Source organism: Apteryx mantelli, chromosome 4 (genome assembly GCF_036417845.1).
Source record: "Apteryx mantelli isolate bAptMan1 chromosome 4, bAptMan1.hap1, whole genome shotgun sequence".
In the NCBI taxonomy this organism is placed as follows: Eukaryota; Metazoa; Chordata; class Aves; order Apterygiformes; family Apterygidae; genus Apteryx; species Apteryx mantelli.
Window position 1 is genome coordinate 76,299,468 of NC_089981.1, and position 26,141 is coordinate 76,325,608.

Below are 26,141 nucleotides of genomic sequence, written 5' to 3' on the forward strand. Positions count from 1 at the left end.
GCTGAGGCACAGGTTTCTTAAACTACTGATGAAGATGAGTTTGAGCTAAGACACCAAATCGTGATTTGGTGAGATTTCGACGCAGGCACCTGTCCAGCTCTGCTTGAGAGCTCTAACCTTCAGCAGAGGAGCACCAGCACGTAGCTGGGAGAAGGTAACATCAAAACCAGCTGCAGTTGTTTGCCTCATGAATGTAAGTCAGAACCATGAGTCCTTGATCCTGCAAATACTTATGTGTATATTTAACTTTATTACTGTGAGTAGTTCCAGAACTTCAGTGGGGCCTGAAGTTGCACTGGCACATAAATGCTTGCAAAATAGGGGGCATGCACTGGTAATGGGTCTAGCTAAAAAAGCTTCAACTCACACATAAGTCTAAGCAATTCATCTCTGCAGTGAAATTGCACTCCAATCTCAGGAAGTTAAAGAGAGTGCTTGTGCCTTTTTGGAAATCATACTAAAGGCAGCCTTGCTCTGACTTACTGGAATAAAACAAAGTCCTCCAGCCTGGTTTAGGCCTCCTTCCCTTCTCAGATTTGTACTGAGATTAAGAGCAGCTTTCTCCATGAATGTCTATCTTCCAGATTAGCTAGAGACCATTCCTCAAATCCATGGGCAGCAGAAGGATGGACCGGATAAGTGTGCTTCCTTGCATTTCTCCTCCTTGCACTGCATCCCTGGTGAAGAACACAGCTTGAGGCTACGTTACTTTCTCTCCAGAGCTGGCACCCATGTGTGATTTACACCAGCGAATATCCTGGGGTTGTTACACCAGCAGCCCGAGAAACAGCTGCTGGTGAGGGCTCTCCCTGGCAGGGTGATGCTAACAGGTCCTCAGGCCAGCAAGTCCAAGGGCCAGCCACACACAGAGCCGGTGCAGGGAGCCCCAGTCGCCTGGCGCAAACTGCCCTGGACAGACTATGGGCTTGCTACCCCACCGAGGGACCCGGTCGGGGACGTTGCTGCAATACGTAACTATTACATTTGCAGCTATTTTAGCTTCTTAGTCAGTGGCCTGATATCCTGACTTGAACCTATGGCTAGGTTTGCTGCTGAGTAACAAGCAAGTTACTCAAACGCTTCTCTTCAGGGGTTTGAGGCCCACAGGCTTGGGTGCTTAAAACGAAGCATCAAATAAAAGTAGCTTGATTTTTTCAGAGAAGCTGAGCACACTTAGCTCTTAGTAGACTCATTGTAAATTAAGACCTTTTTCTTCGACATATCTAACGACCATAACTATGATAGGTAACACTCAGATTACCCACAACTGTTCCCAGGTGTGAAAGGAGCAAAAAGTGGCCAAAAATCATCTCCTCCACACGGTGCTGAGGGCACCTGCCAGGTATCAAAGAACTGCTCTTTCTGCTGAACATATAATGTTTTTAATGGTGCCAGAGCCCTTGTTTTCACTTTGTTAAGGTGCCTAGTGAATAGAGCAGTGTGCAGAGATACTGTCTCACTGGCTGGACCTGGCTGAAAGCTGAAAGGTCTGGGAATTTCATAACAGACAAATCCCACTTACAGTCTTCCAAAGATTAAAAAAATAATTTGGGGGTGTAGCCATCAAATGCTTCATTAAGACAGCAGTAAAACAGCATATTTTAAGTGCTCAAAAGTCAAGAAAAGTTACAGAGCAATCTGTGTTCACAATATGGCCATTGTCTGGTATAAATATACTGTGAAACAACCTTTAGTAACATTGTCACAAGCTATTTCTCCACGATTACAGTACAAAACAAGAAATCAATTTTTTTTCTGCCCCCTTAAATAGCTCCACTCCAGAGACGTCCTCTAAAGAAAACTGCGGCCACCTCCAAGCCCCTCCAGCAAAGCAGAGTACGTCTGCTCGAATCCTTGCTTCAGCTGCAGCTCTAGAAGCCACAGAGCAAGATTCAGTGTGTCCCCCCCCAAAGCGCTCTCTCGACCCCCACAGCCTCCCTGGGCAGCCGGGAGCGCCCCGGCGTTGCGCCTCCGACCGCGGACTTCCCCACACAGCAATTAGTGCGTTGCTTCGGGAATGGTTTTCAGCCTCACTCTTAAAAGCTGTTTCATAAATATTCTATGGCCTTTCAGCCAGGGTAATGTGCCTCTGTGACATTAAAGAGGAAACTCTGCGAAGGGGAGGGATGACAACAAATTTATCCACCAATAGCACACTCTTTTGGCACAAAAGCACATTCTTATCTTTACATCCCATAATCAGAAGGCAGAGCCGGGACTGTTGCTACAGCTCTCTGGGTGGGTAGATGTACAGTATAACCGAAGGGCGGCTGTAAATTGATAGATATCGTTTCGCCACTGCCTTCGCCAGCAGAAGGACCCGCGTTCGCCGTGGTTCCCGCAGCCCCCGGCGGGGAGACCTTCGTGCACGATGTCAGACTGCGAGGGACTGCCTGTGGGTAAGAGCCAGATTTATATTTACCGCAGCGTCCCGCCGGCTAGTTCACGGTCTCAGATTGCAAAGTCACCGGCGAGCCCGCTTGCTTTCGACGGGAGCTGGCGCGGCGGCGGGGGGAGAAGCTCCCCACGACGGCCAGAAGTCCTGCGCGCTTCGGGCTGCGAAGCGGTGGCGCTGGGCTGCGGCGCGTGGTAGCCACCGGGTCGCCTGCAAAGGCGCGCGGGCTGGGGCGGAGGACGGGCTCCCTGGCGCGGTGACGGAGGGGCTGAAGCGGCTGTTTCCGTGCCAAGGGCGGCATCGGCTCGCTGCCACGAGCTGCCAAACAGCAGTTTCTGGGGACAGGTCCTGGGCACCATGCGCGCTGCGGACGCGCCGTGCTAACGCGCTGATAAACCATCCGCGCCGCAATGGTCCCAGCAAGGGCAGATAAATGCAATGCGAGGGTGTTATTTGTCGAAAGAGAATACAAACGTACCTCAGTTTCAAATAAGTGCCTTACATGCTTCGTCTGTATTTGAAAGGAGCTTTACTAGCGCTTATGGCTGTATATGTCAAACTTTGCTGTACAAGAGAGAAAGCCAGAAAGAGGCATGTTTCTCAGCTGTTTTTTTTTTTTTTTTTTTTTTTTTTTTTACTTCTACCCGTACTATAAACATTCACTAGACCGTTTGCATGAAAGGAAATTCTTGTGGAAATGCTACAGTAATTCTCTGCCAAGGCATTTGACTATTAAAGACATGGACCACTGACAACATCTTTTTTTTTTCCTTTTGCCATGGCAAACATTTATCTTTTCACATATGTATATATACATATGCACACACACACACATATATATAATGTAATACTTGTGTTTCACTGGCCTCTGAAGGCCGTGTGCAGAGATGAGGATCTTGACTAAAAAGTGGGACTGGAAAAGGAGAAGGCTGCTGCAGTGGGTTTTTTTTTTCCTCTCTTTCTGCTTCCATTTTCCAAAACAAACCAAGCGCAAAATATGCGCTCAAAAGCAGAGTGAAAAAATATAAATTATATATGCAATGCAGAGTGAACTGCACCATGCACAATTCTCTGTGCCGTCAGACAGTTGCTATCATTGCTTAAAGACAGAAAAGAGATGAAGATGAATATTTCTTGCTTACCTTTTCAAAGGGCTGATCTTTTACAGCATAACTTCACTTCTTCAGCAAAGCTGGCTTTGATTTTAAGGGCCTGACCTATGTTTGCTTGTTAAGCACTCTGAGCTGAGGGTGGGATATTTCAGGATGACAGTGACAGTATTTAGCTGGCATCTGGTATTAATGATGAAACTGATATTGAGCATACATAGCAGGTTGTGTGCAAAAGTCGCTTATATCTCAATTACCTTTGCTGCTGAAAGGGCCCAGGAGGTTTCCTTCGGAAAATTGTTCGTAGATGCATAATTTGAGGGAAGGAAGGAGTTTGTTATGAGAAGGAATGAAAGGTAAAGACGAGCCGAGCTAGGGCTGTTTAGATGTGGAAGCCGCTCGGAAATGTTCCAGCATGCACCGAGGAAAGGTCCGTTTCTCCCCGTTTCCCTCGTCTTCCTCCCAGGTTCGTTTCTTCCCGTTGGCCTCATCTTCCTCCCACTCCCCAGGCCTCTTCCTGGCCCCATGCCGGCAGTGTTTCTGGCACCCGCGCTCTCTTTTGTACCTTGCAGCATGGCTGATACTAGGCAGAAATAACTACTCGGAGCCAAACCTTCACACTCTGCAAAGACCTTGCATAATTCCCTGGTTCATGTATGCATAGAAGTGTGCATACGTGCATTTGAGTACACACAAGAACAACACTGGAGGTACAAATCACGGCACTTGTTATTAAACACTTCTAGTGAACCAGTTGCTGACAGCTTGCTTTTCATGTCAGGGTATTTTGAAATCAAATTAATCCCTTTGTTGTTATTTCTCTTTTACAAGTTATTTCAGAATATACAACTCTAGCAATAAAGACTCCATAAAAAGGGTTGCAAAAAAATCAGCACAAAACTTTCCAAAATAATGATCAATGTCCAGCTGTGCAGAAATACCATTTTACTGAACCCAAGGAGCGTAGTCAGACTGGGGCTAGTGTTGGCCTTGTACTTCTTCAGTCCTTATTATTGTGGCCAAACAATATAACTGCAAAGAGTTGTTATAGTGACATACATCACCAACACTGTAATGTAGATTGTAGCCACTATCAAGAGCCTTATTTACAACAGAAACTATACAGAAGTATGCATGTGTCTGTGTATATACACATACACAACTATAAATAGGTTTAGCCAAACCACAATATTAGTACCAAGTGTGTGTGTTACTTCGGCAACCCTTTTGCAAAGGGTATGTCTAATGAACAACCTTGAGAATTGAAGTTTGTAGTTACAGTAAATTAATGTCAGGATTTTTACACCACTTTCAGCCTACACAAGAATGTAGTAAGAACAGCTGCATAATTGTTCTCTCAGAGAAGCAATTCAGAGGGAACGGATGAATACAATCTTTGAATTAAATAGCTGGATATGAATGGGTCAATATACCAATAATTTTTCAACAAGAAGCTTTATTCCACTTCTACATTCGAAACAGTTATGCAGTTTTTCAGGATGAAAGCACTGGGTTTTTAAATCTCTGTTTTATGTTAGGTTCCAGTGTGGCTGCCCTGTTTCGCCGATTTGGAATGGAAAACTAAACATGTGATGCAAGCAAAGTTTTGTTTTGCCTTTTGAATGTAGTACAGAAGACATGAAAAATGGCTGTCAGATTGCAGATTAAACCTAAGTAAGAGTAGAGTAGTTCTGGACTGAACTCTTACCAAAATAGGCACTTGAAAGTGTTGATATCAAAATGATCAGTTAGTGAGCAGAATTCTAGAATTTACACTATTAATTTCTCATTGTAACACAGGTATATAAAGAAGAAAGAAAGATCAGTCACTTCAGGACAAACACACTCCCATTTCTTTCTCATTAGCAGGTATTGACATACTGATGCTATCCATTAGTGCTAGGTACAGAGATTTCTTGTCATTCCAACATGCAGATAAAAGAAAGGCACATCAATTATTTAAGTGCTTCCTCTTGTGTATATTATTTTTCTTTTGTAGGGAGACATAGCTCAGCCTCTGTACAACTGAATGGTTTTTCACACACCCAGCATTTTGATTAGGAATATGTGAGTCATGATGGTTCTGGTCCTTAACACAATCCTCTCAACTTCAGAAAAACCTGTGCAGTCAAGCAAAGGTTCTTAAAGTGCCCGTTTGCTTTACTTCCCCTCAAAGAGTGTACCAGCCATACAGTGATTTTGAAGGACGGGGGCTAAATTTTTGTGGGCAATACCACACTGTTGCAATAATCCAAGGTATTCAGCTGTTTTAGATAAAGATTATACCACTGAAGAGGGAGTAGCTAGTCAGATTTGGGGAATCCCATGTGTACATACTTTCTCTGCTTTTTATAAAACAGTGCTAAAAAGGGAAGAAACAGAATTGATTCAGCTTGCTCTGCAGCAGGTGGCATGCGAATCTAATTGTTTTCATTAAAATTCCTCACAAACTTTTACTGGCATCCTTTCAATAGAGGAAGATATAAGACCTTTCATCTGAAGTATATTCTTGAATTTTTAGCTAAATATTTCCTTTTGGAGCTAAAATTACACATTTCAAACATGTCTTTAGGAGAGACTGTAGCCAATTTGCTAAAATAGATGCTTTCAGAATCAGGATACCCCAGAAACCTACAAGAATTTCAGTTTCTTGAGATTCATTGCATATTCTGCAGTGTCATGGGGAGTGCATTTAGCTCAGCGGTAAGTACTTGATTAGCCAAAGCTGCTGCTAGTGAGTGAGAAATGAGGAGACTTGAGCTCATTCTCGCACACTGTGCTGTCACTGTGTGACCACCAGGAGTAAGAAAAAGGCACAAATATACTTTTGTCACAAAAAATCAATAGAAATGATTCAGTATACACATGGGAAGTAGAGCTGTCAAATAAAATTGCCCCACGTTTACACAGTCATATCAGAATAGAAATATGTTGTAAATTAATCTTTCATTCGGCGGGGTGAAAAGTATCTAGCTTACTGCAGAAAACTCTGTGGCCCTCTTTGGGCCAGAGCACCAGTTTTGCCCTGCTGTCTAGACCTTAGAAGAAGGGTACGGACCCAGATTCTAATGTTCTTGTCCCACTGAATACAGCTGTTTGCAGGATCAGACCTGGAGCAAATGGCAACACACTGAAATTGTGTGGTGGAATTAGCGTACAGACTACAGTTAGTACTCGAAGTTCCTGGGATAAACATGAGACTGGTAAGCTTTTCTCACCCTACCAACCCAGCTGCCCACTGCAGGTCTGCGTTAGCAAGGTGCTGGGATCTTGTAGGACGTAGGTCTGGGAGAAGCACTATAGGTCCCGACTCCACCAAAGCCACTAGGCGCATTGGGAGGATTGCCTTGCCCACATGGGGCTCCTCAGCAGTGTCCCTGGGGCAGGGCTGGGGGAGGCCAGGGGGCCGGGGCTCACACACCTCGGGACCTCGCCAGTAAAGCCCTGTGCTGTGAGGCAAGGGCAATCGTGCAGCTGCTCGACTGCAGAAACAGACAAACAAAAAACTGTATAAAACTTCCAGCTTTGGGAAAGAATGGTCTGAAGACCAAATTAAGAGTGATTATAAATGACTACAGCTGCACCACAGTCACTGAAGCTGTGCAGCCATGCCCAGACCATAGGGTTTAGATGCCACTGCTGATTTCCTGAAGTCTCTGGAGTGGTTTCATCTGAAGGTCTACAAGCCTAGCCCTGCTCTTGTCTACCTTGCTACATGTCATGGCCCAGCCATTTGAAGATGCTCTGCAGCTGAGACAAACATTTTAAAGACGAAAGGTAAAAATGACCAATGGCCAGTGTAAATCCTCAAGGAAGAAGCACTTCCCAGAGCCCATGTTAACCCCATTTAGTGGGTTCTGCTTTTGCTTCAACCACTGACCAGTTCGCATCCACTGGGGAAGACATAGTCTCTCTGCACAGGACTTTTCAAAGCAGTGGTATCCATGAGGCGTTTTTATCTGGTTTGATTGAAATCCAAAGTCCACCTTCAGCACACCGGCTCCCTCCTGCTCTCCCCTCTCTTTCCCAAGAGCCCTTTTGCATGCTCACCTGGTGGCAGTCTGTGGAAAGCTCCTGCCAAAGGGAGCAAAGGGGCAGGAAATTGCCACCGTCTCCCAGCTCACTGCCTCCATGCTCTCTGGCCTCTTGGAGTTTACGCAGTTCACCATTGCTCGTATGGATAATTTCCACTTTCTAAAACTTGCCAGCAAAAAGGCATCACAGCCCATACACCCACCTTTATGAAAGGCTTTGAGAGTTACACATGAAAGGCTCTGCATAAGAACTAAATGCTTTTGCTGGAGCAGCCAGCTTTAGCAGGTGGGAAATGTCCATTTTGACCACTGGAGAATTTTCTGAGTAGCATTAAGCACTAATAGCTAATTTCTGCTAAGCACTGAGAATCTGAAGTGCTCTTTATTATTTAACAGGGTTTGTTACTGATGAACACCTAGCAAAATCTCTGGGCTTGATGTATGCATCTCTTGGCAAACTCATTTCCTTTTGCATTTGGGATGTCAGATGAGATGAGCATTAATTATTAGAGCTCGTCACATTTTTTCCAGGGGAGTGTTCTTCCATCATAAAACACAGAGGTCACCAAATCAAAATTTATCATTTTGCCAACACTTTCAATACATTAATGCATTTCAAAACACTACATTTTGAAAATTGAAATTAAGTGGAAAGCAAGACAAAAAAATCCTCTTGAAATGCTTCAGTAAAATAAAACAAATGTAATGGTTAGGGAAAAATCTAAGTTCTTTGGCCCAATTTGATGCAAATGAAACTTTGAAATTCAGAATTTTCTTGACAGCTGGGAATTCTCCTTTTGACCCGCTCTATGGCCTACCCTGTAAACCCTTTTGGTCAAGCACCGTCTTTTCAGTCTCTCTGAACAGTGGCCTGAACAATGGAGGCCTATGCGCTGGCGGAGAGAAACACTAACAATAACGAAACAGCAATTATTTTGTGTGGCTTTAAACAACCTTTGGAACACTAGGATCAGGCAAACAGGCACCGAAAAGCAAGTGACTCCGGAGCCCCAGGAATCCATGTTTCGTAAGAATAACATGAGAAGTGGATTTATGGTAACAAGCAAGCCCTGCTGAGACACACGAGTGGGAGCACATCAGAAATAAACCTGAAAGCTCTCTCTGCACATGAAGCATTTCAAGACATCCCATGGTCCAAAATATCAGAGGCAGCCAAAGGTTTCTAAAGAGTTAAAATCGACTGTGTGCACAATTCACCTGCTTCACAAGTTGTTGGAGTAAGAGCCTTGGTTAAAATGACTCCCTACCGAGGTGTGACTGTTATGTTCAAACACTCTGTTTCAAAGCAATGAGGCTGCTGTGGCCCAGCCATAGTCTTTTCTTCTCCACCTTCTCAGATCTTTTGTTGGAAAAAAAGTGCTTATCTGAGGACTCCCAAACCAATGTAGTGATTGCAGCAGTCCTGTGAAAGTGAGAGAGCTGGAGGGCTAGAAGCAACTCTAGGTTTGCACTTGTGTAACATGCCACAGACAGCAAATCTTTGTTATCAAAACCAAAGAGGAAAGAAACCTGTTCTCTGTTATATCCAGGCTTTTTCTCAATAGGGGTCTATCTCAGCTCCAGCTGTAGCATAGCTGTACATAGTTGCAGTTATGTAGTACGAGCCCCTTCTGCTAATCATAAAGTGAATTCTTTAAACTGTAGGTTTGAGATTTGCAATCTTCCTGGAGATATCCAGTTGCTTGGTGCAACTGGGGTGTTTGTGTCTTCATTTCAGCGATGTACTGGGGATGGTGTGTCAGCAGCAGGACTCAGGAATGCCCTGTCTCTGGGGCTGGCCAGTAGTTGGGTGAGAGATGCCCGTGTCTCACTGTGCTCTGCAAGTACAGTAAGCTGAAGTATAGCGTTAGACGGCATCCTCTGCATGTGGATTTAAAACATAGCAGATGTGGTGTTCTTCTGTGGACGAGGCTGAGTATCCAGCTGTCAGGCAGGCAGAGACTGTGCCTGCTCACGGCATTTCAAAAGCAAAGTATGTGCATTATGGATTATCAGGGCTCCAAGAGGAGGCTATTATTGCTGAACGGCTGTAGACCTTAACACTGAGTTTCAGAAGTTTAAGCTTGCAGAAATCTCCTGAAATCCTGTCTGGGGGTGTAGGAGAGGTTTTGTTTGCTTTTTTCTTTCTTCTCTCTTTCTTTTTCTTTTCTTGAGAGCGAGTGCTTAAGAAGGAGAGCTCTTTCAGGCAGTTGTTAGTGAAAACTGCAGTTAACATGTAAGTTTGCAGCTGGGATGGTAGTTAAGGCTCTCTTTAGGGAAATATTAAGGATGGTACCTAAGTGCTCCTCCTCCTCCCTGCACGCTAACAGGAGGAATTTGCTTATCTGCAGAAATATTTGGAATCTGTAATTTGTACTAAGATCTGCAAAGAAAAAAACATGCACAGGCTATGCAGCAAATTTCTTAGCAGTCTTATTCCATGATGTTTACAGTAACTTAAGGCATGTGAAAGACAACCAATGTGTTTTTTCTCTACCTCTCCACCATGCCTCACAACATCTGCAGCATTTCCAACATGGTCTATGTTAAGCCATTGGCATTTAGAAGCCATAATTGCATTTAACATTTGCTTCTTGCTGTCTGGAGCCTCTCTCGCTACATCAGTGTTTCACAGGCAGTAATTTAGAGGGTGGGGGCCATTTCGCTCATCATGCTGTTCAGACTGTACGCTAAACACACTCTGTACCCTCCCACTGACCTGGTGGGCAACCAGTCCTCTCATCTAGCTATTTAATTGCCTGTTGGTCTCTGTCATTTCTTTCCTCACTGTCTGTGAGCGGTTCTCTCCCCTTGCACAAATGTTTTTCAGAGTTAAATTAGTAGCATTCAGGATTCCCCTAGATCCTGATTCACCTAAAACCAGAACAGCAAGGTCCCCAAGTGCTGCCTTCCACACAGAAAATTAGGGAAAGCAACTCAGGGGCAGAGAAATAGGCTTCTTACAAACGCCAAGCACTGGACCTGGACCTGCTGGTGGTGGCTGGTGCTGCATGCAGGATTGCTTTCCTAGAGGAGTCATCGTTTCGCATACTAGCAGAAGTAAACGTTGAGTCACCAGGGCATGCGGGGGTTGGTCAGAGCTGTCATTTGGTTCTGCACGTAATCTGTCAATCACAGAAATTACTTTTGGAGGAAAAGCCTGCGTCTCTGCAAGCCCTCTTTCAGATGACTCGAAACTGGGCTCAATAAATTGACTGTGGCCCTTGAGGAGTCACTCCGAATTGTGAGAAGGCTGGATAAGATATAATGCTCTCCTCTTAGTAGATAACAGAGTACTTAATATATTCCCTTTAGAGAAGGAGCATTTTTAGTGAGGTACCAATGATTCACTCATCTCAGAGGGCTTCCCCGTCCCTCCTCCCCACTGCCAGGGCAGGGACACCCCAGCTCCCCGTCCCCACTCTCAGCACTGTGCCTAGCTTGTATTTCCATCAAGTGTGTTTTTGGTGCTCCACAGGAGAGGAAGGGCTTTCACCCACACCAGCTGGTACAAGGACATGAAGTAATGAGTTTGGAGAGAAGTTGTATGAAAGGTTTAGGTCCAAAATCCCCTCATAAATCCATAGGCACTATATGTCAAACTTGGCATTTCATGTGGTTTTCATCTATTTCACAGATAAATATATTTACTTGCTACCTACAAAGCACATGTGCACACTTACCCTTTGTGCTATGCTTTTTGTGGAACTGCAGGATAGGTTATTGTTTTGCCAGTAACTCTCAATCTTGCAATACATCTAGAACATTTTCCCCTAAATAACTGTTATAACACTGTTGTGAAAATGGTTACACCTTTGCTGCAGTGAGAAAAAAGCACTGGGCCATTTGTTGGGGCATATACGCATCACTAACAACTCTCCTAGACCCCTCCAATGGGCATAGACATTCCTGCTTCTCCCCAGAAATTCAGACAAGACCATTTAAAAAATGTGTGTCAAACACCTACAGCAGCAGCCAGCTACCCAGGCAATGGGTCTTCAGCCTGAAGCTAGGGTCAAGTGAAAATACTTGTAGCTAGACCACTTGTTCAAAGAGGCTTTGCTGAGACAGCTAAGGATTAAAAGCACATGATAAAGACCAGCATGCAACAAGGTGATTTCTTCAGATACTCAAAAATCTACAAAGCTGATAGCAAGCTTAAGGTCTCAGGTTTTGCTTGATCATATCATACTGATCCAGACCCCTTGGCACCAAGAGAAGCCTTTCCATTCACTCCAGTGAATCTGAATCAGGACCCACAAGTCTTTAAAATCCTAAATTAGAAATACTCGTATCCCTCTGACCCATAGGTTCATGCTGCAGCTGGGTCAGCTCAGTTATTCTTCTTAAGCTAGACAGCCTGGGTCCTAGGTGGTTTTGCTGGTGAAGTTTGCTGGGTGATACCTTACCAGCAAGGGCTGTCATGGTGTGTGGGAAGCAAAGTGCATTAGTCATACTTTGTCCCAATATGACTTTCAGAGAAACATATTTATATTTATACCTAATTTGAACTCAGTAAATGTTTTATACCTCCCTCAGTGAAACATCCCTAGATATGACTTAGCAGTATGTCACAGCCATGTGTGCGTGAAGCCATTCAGAGTTTATATACAAGGGATTGAGGCACAGCAAGAGTAAGCTAAAAAAATTCCCCCCTGATGTGGGCATCCCATCCAAGATGGTGAGGAGCACTTCTTTCAGAGCACGCAGCACAGCATCTTACTTCAAAGAAAGGTTTTGTTCAAAGCAACGTTTCTCTTGACTTCATTCATTTGCAGCTCTGAGTGTTCAGCGCTTCTGTAAATCAGATCCTGTGGTCTCCAGTCCAGTACTAGGAGATGAGGGATGCACCATTACTGATCAATTGGAAAAAGCTTGATTTCCACAGTTGCTCAGCCTTCAAGAGAAGCTCTGGGGCTGAGACAGAAATACAATCCAGTTTCCAAAAATACTTTTCAAACTGACTTAGCCTGAAATTGTCCTTTATCTTCCTGAAGTCTCATCCTTCACCACCTTTCAGTACCTCCAGCAGGTGAAGCTGTGATGTTATGGTACCTTAGTCACAAAATGTAAAATACGTTGTCACCTCATAACTTGATCTCTAGCAGTAAATACACTTTCTCAACTAGCTGTAATTATAATTTGATACTTTAGTAATTGTTTGGAGATAGTCTACTGTGTTGATAGCCTCACATACAGGCACCTCTGATACAGGCAGTTTGTCTCTGTGAAGCTAAGTGTGTCTTTTTCAACTTTTCTACCTAAAGATCACGGGCTCCCGGGTTATTCCTGTTGCTAACATACTCAGCTGGCCTCTCACATACATCTGACTTAGGCATGCTATTGCAATACGTTTGTGCTACAGGCATATGGACCACATATGGAAAGGATTTTGAGAAGGAAACTACTAAACTACTATTTCCTGCATTTATCATAAATTCCAAATGGTATATTCAGGCATAACTGAATGCAGGCAGCAGATTAATGAAATGGAAGCAATTTCTCTGGGAAATTTCACCTAAAACCTTTGATTCATCTTAATGCTGCCAGCTCTTTGAAGTTTATCATGAGCCTCATAATATTTGTTTGAAATCTTTTTTCTAAAGACAGGTTTCTTGAGTCATGAGGTTTAGGGGTTATCCAAATGTCTATGCATCATCTATTTTCACTCAGTCAGCAACATACAGTGAATCTTTCCCCACTGGAGAGTGAGGGTTTTTTTCCAAGATGTTTTGGTCAGGTTTTTAAACATTTAAGTCACTGGGAGAAGCATCATGTGGGAAAGTGAGAGAGAATGTGAAGTGTCTGGAACAGATATGGCAGGCTGAGGCACACAAAGCTCAGATGTGAAGGCTGGAGAATAATATTACTCTAACAAAAACTGTCTTTTTAAACACCAACCAGATTTTTGCATGTTTTCATTTTGAGTCATTTAACGAAAAAATTGGAAAACTCCAGGGAAAGCGTTTAATCTGCTCACAGTTGTTCATAGAGCGAGTGTGTGTTTTTTCAGCAAACTCCTCTCCTGTAACTATTTTGTTTCTTCAGATGTTTGGGGAGCCTCCCCACACATAAAGTGGCTGAATAGTCTTTTTGCTGTCCTTTACTACTGCTTGCCTACTCCAATGTCCTATTGAGTGGCGAGAATAAGGAGACAACTATTTACTTTTCCCCACTTACTTACACTGGAAGGCGACTACTGCTGAAAAGGGACCTGATGACACCTTTTTGCTTAGACAGCAAAAGCGCAACTGTCTCCCCTCTCTGCTGTAGGAGTCTCATTGCTTGGACTAATTAAAACATACAAGATACCAGCAAGGCTGTAGCACAGTTTTGGACTCTGAGCACGGGGAAGGGCCGCAAAACTTTAAGCGTGAGAGTCTACCATGGCACCTAGGAGGTGAATGTCTAGGTGCTGTTCAAGGGATAGATGCAGGCTCAGATGGTATTTGGTTTTCCTAACTTGGTTTTACTTACCCCTGTGGAAATGTGCCTTGAAGTTCACTGCATGTTTGTCATTTGCTTCTTTTATCTAATGAAGTTGAGACTGAGTTATCCTCGATAATGGTGCCAAATCTTTAAAGATTTCCGTGTGATGAGGCATTTTCTCAGCTAACAATCTGACTCGTGGAATTAAGTTCCCTTCAGCGAAAGAGAAGAATTAGAGGCAACTGAGCAATTTAATGAATTGATGCAAATGGCAACACCACATTGCAGAGTGAATCCGTCTCCATACAGCTCTGAATGCACCCAAACAGCTGTTTCCTTGCAGCTTGGGGCATGTGAGCTCTTGGGAGCTAACTCGACCGGCATGCTGAGTTGTTTGGAGCGAGGAGCCAGGACAAGCAGATCAAATTTACTTTCCACTACTCGGCGTACTGCGTTATCACAGGCCAGAGTGTTTACAAGTCAGCTCCCTGAAGAATGCAATGTAGAGAATACAGCTGCGCAAGTAGGCTGCAAGATACTTCTCTAGGTTTTGCCTTTTTTCCTCCTTGTGAAATTATTCATTATTTCACACGAATCCCAAATTTCTCCTCTCAGAAGTTAATAGCATCTGACAAGCTTACTGAGATACATATGGACTTGAATTTCTATGTCTTGATCAGGTATCAGGCATCTACAAAAGGCATGAAAAATTATCAAAAAGGAACTTCTTCACTGATCTAGGTCTCAGTGAGGGATAGCCCTAGATTTCTCCCTGGAACTGGAGGTTGACTTTAGCTTAGAAAAAGGTTACTAGATTCTTATTTGTGCTCCCATTATTTTCCAAAAATTACTTAACAGAACTGAGTTATTTCCCGGATAATTTCCTTGTCCAAATTCTCTGGATACACGTGATGCTTAGCTGCCATCTCTGTATTTTCAAGGCCTCATGCTAAATTTAGACAAGGAGGAGAGATTTCTTCTCTCAGTCTTCATTTTGTGGGTTACCCATTCACTGCTATGGGTACACTGTGGTCTAAAAATGACATTTACTGAACAACAAGGTGGACTGGGGACTGGGAAGACTGATTTCTTCTTAGTACCTACTAGAACTTCATATGCCTTTGGTGGAAATGCAACAAAAAATCAGTAACAGTATTAAACACCTCCAAAAGGCATATTCATTTTTATCTGCAGAGATGCACAATAAGAAACGGTAGCTTGTATCAGAAATTACAGGCACTGACACCTACCTGTGTAGTACTTTTACCTTACCCTATTAATATAGTATTTGCCAGCAGAATTTTGTGTAGCCACTAGATGGCCCTGGTAGGGGGGTCCGCAGGCACCGTCAGCAGCCCTGCCATGGCGTGCGGGTGCCCTAGAACCACCCCGTCCTTTCTTAGATATTACCTTAAGCAAATACTTCTTAAAAAGTTTTTTTTTCCAGCTGTGCATGTAGTTCTCAAAAGATCCTAAATACGTTGTGTCTTTGCTGCAATACAGTACATCTCAGAGATAACCAGCCCAAAATATCTCTGGCCTTTCCTCTCAGTTCTTCCCGTCCTGCCCATCTGCTGCCTCCTGCTTCGCTCTTCCCAGCCACAAGTGCCTGGAAAACACCTTGGTTTCATCCAGATATGTAATGGGATGCTTCAAAACAGCAGTCATGAGAATTTGTGGGAGTAATGTTTTTGCATCTGAATGCTCATGAAATAGAAATGCAAAAGTCATTTTCTGCTTGGAGTGAAGATTAGGAGAAATGTCTCTGTGCTTATTACAGGAAAACATCTTCTATTTTGTCACAGCTTTAAAAAAGAAGTGTTTCTCTAATTCTTACACAATAAAGGTGGAATTCTACCAAGTATCTGATGACAAACCAAACCACAATAGTGAAATATGAGCCTCTTGTTCGTGTCATTGAAGTCTCAGAAGGGAATTACAGTCTTTAGCAGGGTTCATTTGAGGTACACTACTTAAGGTAATAGGGCTGGACAATCTTATTAAGATTTATTTCAATCCCATTTAAACATGGGTTCAAAAGTACAGCTGGAACTGTACTGGCTTTATCTTTGACTTACAGAAGAGATTGGAAAAAGAGGTAAACAGAAAACACAGTCAATCAGTCTGCTAGGCTATGAGCCTGCAGCATATAGAGAGCATATATTTGTGCCTGGCAGGCTTGGAGGCTGAGGAAATCAGAACAAACTTTTGTCCTTCTTACATTGCATAGGCTTTTTTTTTTTTTTTTTAACTGGATTTAAGAGATATTGCACCACTGTGGGAGGAAGCGGGGAACAAAACAATTGCTTCTGTTCTTCCCTAATGGTAGTTCATCATACTCACTGGAGCTGTTCCAGACCTGAATTTGTCCATACTCATTTGCAAAATGCACAGTTTAGGAAAAATACATTTTCAAACATTTCAGCTTGTGTTGCAAATTCCCTAAGCAGTCTGAGATGTTTACAAAGCTCCTAGTGCGTTGGGCTTGTCCTCCCCCAGATAACGATACATGACGACAGTAATCCTTCTATCTCACTTTAAGTGCTTGCTCTTGCTTCTGTTGAAGTGGTTCAGATTGTGGGTTATTCTGCAATATTTCCTCTGTTTCTTTAGTATAAAAGAAGCATAAAGTATTTAGTATAAAAGAAGCAGAGGATCCTTCTACCTTGGATAGGAGAATTTGCTCTATAGCAAAAGCAGAAGCCCACTAAATTTGCTGTAGTACCGTTCTTGTGAGTGGGAATAGATACACTGGGATGCTCCAAATGCCAGGGACAGGCTGCACCTACGCGGACGGCTCGGTCGTGCCCGTGGCCTGAAGCCCAGGGCTTCTGGGATCAGACACCCTGGAATCCGCAGGCGAAGCCCGGGCTGCCGGCACGCTCCGGCTCCTCTTACAGCCGGCAGCGCAGGGGCCTTTCTAGGGGTCCCCTCGCGGGACTGCACCCCGCGCGGCCGCGCAGCCCACCCCGCGGGGCGCCCAGCAAGCGAGCACCGCGAGCGGTGGTGGAGCGCTCAAGCCCCTCCTCGCGGTTGCCTCCGCACGGCGACGTGGCTGAGGCGCTCAGCCCCCACGCAGGTTTTCTCGCTTAGCCAAGGCCTCTTGCGCTCTCGCCCTTCTCGGATCCGGACTGTCCTCTGCGGCTTGCCGAAACCTGGGAGCGAATGAGCGTATGTCGCGACCCTGGAGGTGCAGAGGCAGCAGAAAGCGTTTTGCCCCTCCTGCCTTTCCACGAGGGCTCAGCGGGGAGCCGGACCAAGCGTCGCTGCTCTGGGAGCCTGATTTCACCAGCACTCGCTGCGGTGCCTAAAACTGCACAACCGGCGCTGCCGTGCGGGACAGGGCCAAGACCGGCATGTTTGGAAGAAAACTAGGGAACTGAATAGCAAGAAAAAACGGCGCCGGCAGTCCTAAGGCCCTGTCACCATAGCATTGAGCCACTATTTACAAAACTTCTTCGGCAAGGAGTTTCCACAGGCTCTTTCCTTCGGTTTCAGTTAAACGCAGCGTCGTCGCTGCTCCGCGCTTAAACCCTGCCCTGCGAGGCCTGTAACCTAAACACGGAGGCGTTTAAGTCACGCGCTAAAGCAGGAGCACGCGAGGGCGTTAGCTGTGCCGTGGGGGGCCGGCTGGCGAGGGGGGGCCCCGCGGCCCTGCTGCCCACGGAGCGGCCCCGGCCCCCGCGGCCCCGGCTCCGCGCACACGACGCAGGCGTGCGCCCGCCTGGCAGCACCAGGGCAAGACCCCATCTGTTTTCGGTGCCCGAGCGGCGTGAAATACAGATCGGTCGCTGGCAGGAGGGGTGAAAAATTAATGAGATACTCAAAATTGTTTCTGTTTTAATTTGGAGTTATTAAGGACATTTATTTTTTAAAACACAATATTTGACCTGACAGTGTCCCTTTAAAAATGCTTCACATAAGCTCATTAAAAGCTTCTGCATGGTATTGTACTTACTGCAATTAGCAAATATTAGTGGATCAACCCAGTTGCAAGATATTTTTTCCCTCCTGTTTTTCTTTTGTTCCTCCATCTCCTGCCTGTCATAACCTAAACGTAGCCTAGATTAGATCCTTTCACACATCAGCCTTTCTGTCTGACGAGTTCTGAAGAAGGAGAAATGAAAAAATGTAAAAGGAATAGAAAATTAACCATTAGGAGCCTCTGCCAAATCAAAAGAGGCTCCGAGATTAAGTGTCAAGACTAGCAGCAGTGCCAGTGGCATTAGTGGCACTAAGGCACTTAATTCCGATATGATTCAGAATCATTTGTAGCTATCAGTTTATTCCGAGTAAATCCTCTTCCTCCCAGTTCCTTTGTTTGCCATCTCTTGACAAGCGATGTTGCATATAAATTAACTTGTAAGATATGTGAAGGAGGGATATATTTTCATTTGTATCTGAGGTTTCATGCCTGCAAATGCTACTCTAGAAATAATGGTAATGAACAGTATTAATAGTTAATAAATCTAATCCTTATTTTGGTTTTGTTTGGTGTTTCTTTGAGCCTTTACTCAGATAAAAAGTATGTGAAATGAAAGGGAGGTTTTCCTGAAAAAGGACTGGAGCTCATTTTTAGAGATACTTAGATCTTGCTCCATTCAGTGGTAGAGGGCCCAGCTGGCCTGTATCATGACCTGCATCTCACTAGATGGTTAGAAACTAGCCTCTGAGATCTTTATTTGTTTGGCAATGAAGCATAAACTTCTAAGTCACTTAATGTCCACAGATGACTTGGGTTCCTAGGACAGGACAAAGATTTGGGGTTCTAAGGCACAAATCTTGTGATAGCACTTAGGATCATGGATGCTGGGACTCCAATTTAACTGCCATCCCCGCCTTGAAACACTTCTGTTTCATAGGTGTCTGCAGTTCAGACATTTAAGCCCCTCGCATGCCCAAATTTCCACTTTTGTGTGTGCCCACAAATGCCTGAGTCCTGACAGAACAGATGATAAGCTCTTGTGTCCTATTTTAGCCTGACCAAGACCCTGAAATGTCCTTGTCTGCCTTCTGATAGACATGTTCTGAAAATGCCTTTTGCACACCAACAAGAACAGACTTTTCAGAAAGCAGAGTAGCCTCCCTGCTTCCTTGTAATATAACAGGAAAGGTGCTTTGCTGAAGGGATGAGTGCATTCACGGAGCAGCTGGAAGATCTGGGTCTTATTCCTACAGCCTCTTGAGTGGTTTCAAATCCTCCAGCAGAGGATATCCTAACCTGTGGGTTATAAAGTGATGCTCGAGCTCTTTCTGGCCTCCTCCTGGCATGTGTGGGTGTGAGTCTGAGCCTTCTGCCTCCTGGAAGAGTGCACCAACAGGCAATTTTTATTAACAGGAAACGGGAGACTAAAATCCACTGGAAGTTGTTACCGGTCTGTTGCAGAATAGGGTGGCCTGTGCCACTTTTTCTGAAAGAAAGGGATTAGGAGAAGGGTCTGGGCTAGCATTTTGGGACAAGACTGTGTGGAGAAGCATTTGGGAAGCCATGTAGTAATCAGTGTCAGATCCTGTACAACAGATCTCAACCTTTTCCCTAGCAGTGCCCACGTGGCCACGCGGGAGAAAGAATGCCGATTCCCTGCCAAGCTGCAACCCTACTTGGCTTGTCTGCGGCGGTTAGTGTTAATGGCTCTTCTGTCCTGCATGCTAGCTCACAGTGCCTGTGTTTGATGATATCTGGAAGAAAGGCTGACTGTAACAAGGCTGTTAGAGGTTTTTTGGCTTTTTTTCTGGAAAGAGAACAAAAGAAGAGGTCTGTGATCTTCACTTACTCATTTAACAAATATATGAAAATGTATCCAATCATTATCATCTTCTTTATTTATAACAAACCTACCGCATGAGGGCCAGATGTGTGGAACAGCAATCCAACAAACAAGCTTTCATTTAGTGTAAACATTAAAATTATCACATAAAGTTCAGAGATTAGAGTTTAGAGAGTTTGTTCTGGGGACTCGGGAAATGAAGTTCCATGTTTAAAGGAGAGCCTTTCTTCAGCCATTAATAATCCAGATTTAAGGGCCTAAATCACATTTTCCAGTTTTGTTCTTTTCTATTTCAGTTGCTTGAGCCTCTGTTTCTTTTCCTTGATGATGTCCTTTCCCCCGTAATGCACTCCAGCAGGACAGCCTGCTCTCCAGCCACTTGGAAATCAATCCCAGAGTGTTTCTTCCAGGAGAAAATAGTCTAAGTGCTCACCACTGAACAAGCATGAACCCCCTGAGGGCCACTGAGCAGTACTATGCGTTGCTGCTACAAGCAGAAGTTATCAGATGCAAGGTGCCTCCGGGGAGTTTCCTGTCCTGTCTGAAACTGTTCACCCTGAGCCTGTCTCGATGGTCATTCAAGTCTTTTCATTGATACCAGTGAGCTTTAGCTTGGACTTACTGTGTAGAAAACTGCTCAAACTCTTTGAGGCCCAACTTCTTTTCTGTCTTCGGTTCTCATTCCGAAAATCTCAAAATCTCATCTGTTATTTTTCTTTTTAATAGTTTCACCCAAACATGCATCAACTGACAAGGATATCTTTGTCCTGTCATGTCTTGCACAAATGTAATCTCTGTGGCATGCACTGGTTGAACTGAAAAATAGCCTTGATAGCTACTTCCATCGCCTTTCCAGGAATGTATTTTGGACACAGTCTAGAGATTAATGCCTTGGCCGATAGCGAGGAGCATTAAGAGCAGGACCAAGATAGGGTCAGATTACATAAAAAGAGAAAGGCTGCAAAATCCAGTATACAAAGAAGGGAGAAGGGAATATCTCATAGATGAATTTTTCCATATTTCAAAGTTGTTCCACCTGAGGTGAAGCCAGCTATAGCTCTTAAAAATTAAAGACTATATTTCCATTATATGTTAGGCATGATCTTGCGTTAGCTGCGTCACAAAAAATTTGAAAAGGAGGATAAATATTGTCTATAACTTCAGTTGCCAAAGAAAATGTAAGTGGTATTATTTTCAGCTGCTTACTCATTCAGAGGGAGCCACAGCACATGAGTCTGGCAGTGCTTTTTGGCTGCTTGAAGCCAGCAGTTTTTCTCTTCAGGCTTGGAACAGGGTATGTCCAGCTCTTGAGGGGAAGCATGGATAAACCAAAAGTCTGCTGATGTTGCCTGGCTGACATGATATGTGTAGTCTAAGCATGTACTGTATGGATCATGAATGGGCAAAGGAAGAGAAAGTGTTTGGGGAAACTTTCAAAAATGGGAGAACAAATTTACTGGTATCTCTTGTTTTGCTCCAGTAAGTACACTTGGTATTATATACAAACTTGCTAAAGAAATTATTACTTTTCTCAGTTGTAAAAAGGTTTCATAACAAAGACAGATTGAGTCAACAGAGAAAAATAAGAAAGGTCACTGTCGAATAACGTCAGTGAATATATCAAGAAAATATTACTTTGCTGCCGAAATTAAGGTCTGATTATGTGGCCTGGCTAAGCTGAAGGGACTAAATATTCAGTAACTAAGTATCTCCACCCCAGAGGGTTTTCATTATTATTTGCCAGTTATGCTACCAAACCCTTAATACCTTGCAAAAAAACGTCAGCAGCAAATATTAAAAACAGCTATATTTTACTAGTTACCAGTGAGTCTCTGTATCAAAAGCTAAAAGATGTTGAACACGAGATCCTATCAGAAGCAACGGGAAGAGTCATTAATCGCAGCATCACAGATTCATTCCCTCCGGGGACTGCACTAATGGGCACAACAAGCAGCTACTGCCGTTCGCAGTCCTGCTCCCCACGTGCTCCTCGGGTCGAGTCCCGCGCGCAGCCCTCGATCGCACGCGTGCAGACACCTGGCAGCTTCCCGTGCCCGCCCGCGCACCACAGCCTCCTCGAGCCACAGCGACTCTGACCGTTTGAAGGGAGACAGTCATAAGGAAGCAGGTAGCATAACTGAGGAAGCCTCTCTGCTCCTCATTCTTTCTAGGAATTATTAGTAGATGTGTAGAACTTGCTTAAAAAAAAAAGTATAGCTTCAGAGACATGGTGATATTATAACAGGGAATTAAAAAACCAGCAGCTCCAAACAGAACCTATTCTAGTTGCAGAATACCTACCACTAAGCTAAGTTATATATTCATAAACAGTCATTTGCGCTATAGGAATGTCACCAGAGGGCCCAATTTCATTTTCTCCCAATCCACGGCAATTTACAGCACTGTGATTTAAGTCCTGGTCATCATCTTGAGTGTGCCTGGTTGGGGGAGGGGCAGTTAAATCACACGAGGCTTTCTTCTTTCTTGGGATTAACTGCACCTCCAGAAGTCATTCAGTGCAATTATTTATTACTTGCATAAATCAGAGCAATGCAAAGATGTCTGCCAATGAAGTTTAATGACATGTTCTCGCTTCTGTTATTGCTGCAGAATATCTAAGCTGAAAAAGGGATGATTCTTTTTTTTTTTGTGTGTGTGTGAAATGCTTTATGGTCCCAAGGAAATAATAGACAGTGATTTATTTATGAAATTCCTAGAGCAGGAAGAAGTCACGCTTGGGTCTTGCAGCCATGGAGGGAGATAAATAGACTGTCCTAATATATTTAGCTAAAGATGATATAACCCATAGAAAAGCAGACTGAGCAAGACTGAAGCAACATACACAAGCCGGCATGGAAGATCCCAAGCCAGAGAGCAGACTGTTTAGGTGGAGGCGCTTGTGGGTACTCCCCACCAACAGATGAATCACTGAGGGTATAACTGCCAATTTATACAGCAGTTCCTACATTTCTTTTGCCTTTTACCTCAGGAAACCTGTATGAAGCGCTACATATGAGCCACTAAATATTGCTGCGGGGCGATGCCAGGATTCCTTATACGGATGGGCAGGGCTCAAAGCGCACTTGGCAGCAGGGCCTGGAGATGAAGTTAGTGTCCACACAGAAGTAGTTCGTTCCCCCGCATACATCCTCACGTGGTGGGAGAGAGAGGGGAATGGGGGTGAGTACCCACCCTACGTGCTGCCCCAAACCCTTGCTCCTGCATGCCACTTTCCCTCAGCTCCTCCGTGGCAATCAGAGAGATTTCATCTTCTGAAATTGTTGCTCTGGGCAAAATTCTTTCAGCCCTGGGGATCATGACTTAAACAAATAATTTAGCGCAATAATGGAAACCACTGGATAATGCAATATTTGTTGTTATCATTATATTCAACATCTGGAATTAATGGGCTGTAAAACCCATATGATTTGTGGCAGGGCATCACATTAAGACATCTATAAAAAAGCAAAGATGTCGCCACTGACAGCATTTAACAATTTTCTCTAGTGCTCTGCTGTCTATTCACCTTGAATGGAAAGTGCTTTCACGCGCCATTGAAGTAGACAACCTCCAAGCACAGAGAAATGCTGAGATGCTGCAAGAAGTGACACTGAAGAGCGGGTGTCTGTTCTTCGGCACACAGTGCGCCCACGCGCAGGCCTCACATAGTTCCTTTCCCGCGGAGCTGCGTTATTGCACGCAAATCAGGACAGAATTTGCCCCGTGGCACAGAAAGCGGAAGAGAGCCATTGCAACTGCCTTCCAGTTTTGCATGACTGCCAGGCAGATTTTAAATTCCTTGTATAAAATTGGTGGTAAAACATATACAGGCCTAAGCTTGTTTCACCAGCTTTTATTGGATACCAGAAACAGTGCGTACTCATCTTGCAGCGAGGGATACAGAGGCTGTAAGTCGAGAGACCGGCGCTCAAATCCAACAGATCAGCATAAGCCCTTAGGATATTATTCTCACTGCAATTACAAGTAACAGCTATGAGGGAAAGAAAAGATAGTAGACTGCCATGTGGTGACTAGAAATATTTCTCGTTAGTTGTATGCATGAAGACCGCAGACAAGGATAAATAGTTGTTACTGTAAAGCTCTGAGTGACAAATTGATCCTCATCTCTGTCTCTCCTGGCTGCCTCTAGCTTTTCCGTATGGGATACAGTGGTAGGTCATCAGTGTGATCATTTTAAGCCTGGGAAATAAAAAAGCCTGCTTTAAGAGTCTCCTTGTGTGACCCTTGCTTATATTCATAAGCGTTGCTCACACAAACAGTCCCTCTGATGGCAATGCTTATAGGTAGATGGTGGGGACGATTTCAACGCGACTGCTAGAGCCCGGAGACGGAGGAACAAAGGCTCCTTTCTCAGAGCTTTGCATCCCTCTGGAAAGCTCTGACTCACTGCACCTCGCGTGGGACTGGCTGCTTAGCAAAACCAACACTGCCATCTTTTTAACCACGTTTGCAAGATCGCAGCCTTAGGATACACACAGCATTACTCACTTCAACTGCTTCCATTAATGCTGAAGACACTGGCTTGCACTTAGGCTGTACCAGCTGCAGAATAGGCTTCTGCGTGAGAGGATTATGGCTACAGTTCAGATGCTCAACATGCCCTAGTGGAAATATTTCACAATGAAGCAATAATATCATTAACAGTTTGCAAGGCATCACCATTTGCTTTTTTTCTTCTGTTAGATTCTCCATAAGATTTTTATTTTCCTGGTAAGGCTATGAAAAAAATCAAAACAGATTGTTCCTTTTCCTCATTTTTACAAAAACCAGTTACTTAGGAAATAGCGACAGAATCTCAGGCTCAGTTGTACAGCATAACCACACTTTCATGTCAGTGGCAATACAAAATTAAACCTATTGACCTGAGGAGATTTCTGGTCCCCCAACATGTGCCTATCTGCACATGATTGCGTGCAAGCACAAATTAATTCTGGCATAAATTATATGAACTATATTATGTTGCATCAAAATATTTTTCCATTCCTTTGTGTTTCCAAAGATATATATTTTTAAATATCCATCTCTACATTTCTGAGCATATAATCCATGTTGCTCGTAGCTGACGCAGGTGTATCAGCTCGTCTCCTGTTTGAGTTAGAGACGCTGTTGGATGTTTCAGAAGATAGGATATGTACTTCTCCAGGTTGTGCCAGGTTTGACAAATCCACACAAGGCATCCAACAGAAGTCCTTCAACATCGAATTCTTTTATTCCTGGAAGCATACTCTCCCTTTCCAGTGACCTTGTTATCCTAAGCATGTTCTTATGACATCACCTTAATGCCGTGGCTTAAAACCAGCTTAATTAATTTAGTGTCTCTGCATTGCTGTCTGCTGCCATTGTAACCTTACATAAATAAAAAGAAGGTAAGGCACCCAGCTGCCTCTCATGCAGAGTTCTTTGGGTCCCGGACATAACCCGCCAGCTGCGCCCGGGGCATCCCTGAGGAATATGAGGTCCATCCCTGAGGAACCAGCACAGGCGGTTCACAGCGGAGTGCCGGAATTCTGTGCAGGTCACTCTTTTTTGCATTACTTAATTCCACATTGCCATTGACATGGAGATTACCTTGTATTTTATAACAGCACAGATTTTGTCTCCATCTACCAAGGAATTCATTTTCCTTAAGTGTGGTGGTGGCTCAGTGTTCAGTGTAACTAGATAGGGTTACTATAAAGATGTTTTCTGTGGTCTGGATGTGATATTGTAAGATAGCACCTGTTTCTGCGTTGTCCTATTTGAAATACCATACCTAGCGCAAGAAAAATCTTTTTGACATTGCACTTATAGATTTACTGCTTTTTAAGTGTTACCTGTTCACAGTGAGTGTTTTAGTGTGCATTACGAACAGAAGATAGCTTTCCTCTTCCTTCAGTACAATTTGAAAAGTAAACAGGTGGCAGTAAAAAAAGGACTGTAAATCTAAGCCCAGCTATAATTCCATTAATGGTTTAACTTCCTTCAGTAAGAAGGGATTTGGCTGGTTACTAGCTCAAGATCATAAATAACTGTATTTTCAGTCAGTCAGGAAAAAAGCAAGATATGCAATCAAAATACCAGATTTTAAATGTATTTAATTTTCCTAAGCAGCAAATGTATCGATCTTATTTTTATGTTACTCATTAGTGAACAAAGAAATCGCAGTCCTGAGATCTAGTCAAGGAAATCCAGGACTGTAGTTCATACTAAGACTAATCTGTGCAGATTAAATAGCTGCATTGTCTTTCTCCCTGCATTATACATCTTGACAGCATACCCCCAAAACAAAAGCAGATTTAAAAGAGAAGAATGTGTTGCATTTCCACCCAGCTCCTGTGGCTACCCCAGAAACAGCAGCTCTTCCTTACCAGGGTACTGGCAGCGACGAGGGCTGCGGTTCACCCAT

At 43.9% G+C, this 26,141-nt stretch overlaps 1 protein-coding gene across 2 annotated transcripts in view; it reads left to right on the forward strand.

Moving 5' to 3' along the window:
- The first annotated feature begins 2,219 nt into the window (after positions 1 to 2,219).
- EML1 (EMAP like 1) overlaps positions 2,220 to 26,141 on the forward strand; it is a 128,652-nt gene continuing 104,730 nt past the window's right edge. For both annotated transcript variants that reach the window (XM_067294959.1, XM_067294956.1), the window contains exon 1: positions 2,220 to 2,399. Coding sequence is in view for 1 of the 2 variants with exons in the window: in XM_067294956.1 (XP_067151057.1) it covers positions 2,372 to 2,399 (28 nt within the window). In the remaining variant the exon portion in view is untranslated. The remainder of the gene's footprint in view (positions 2,400 to 26,141) is intronic.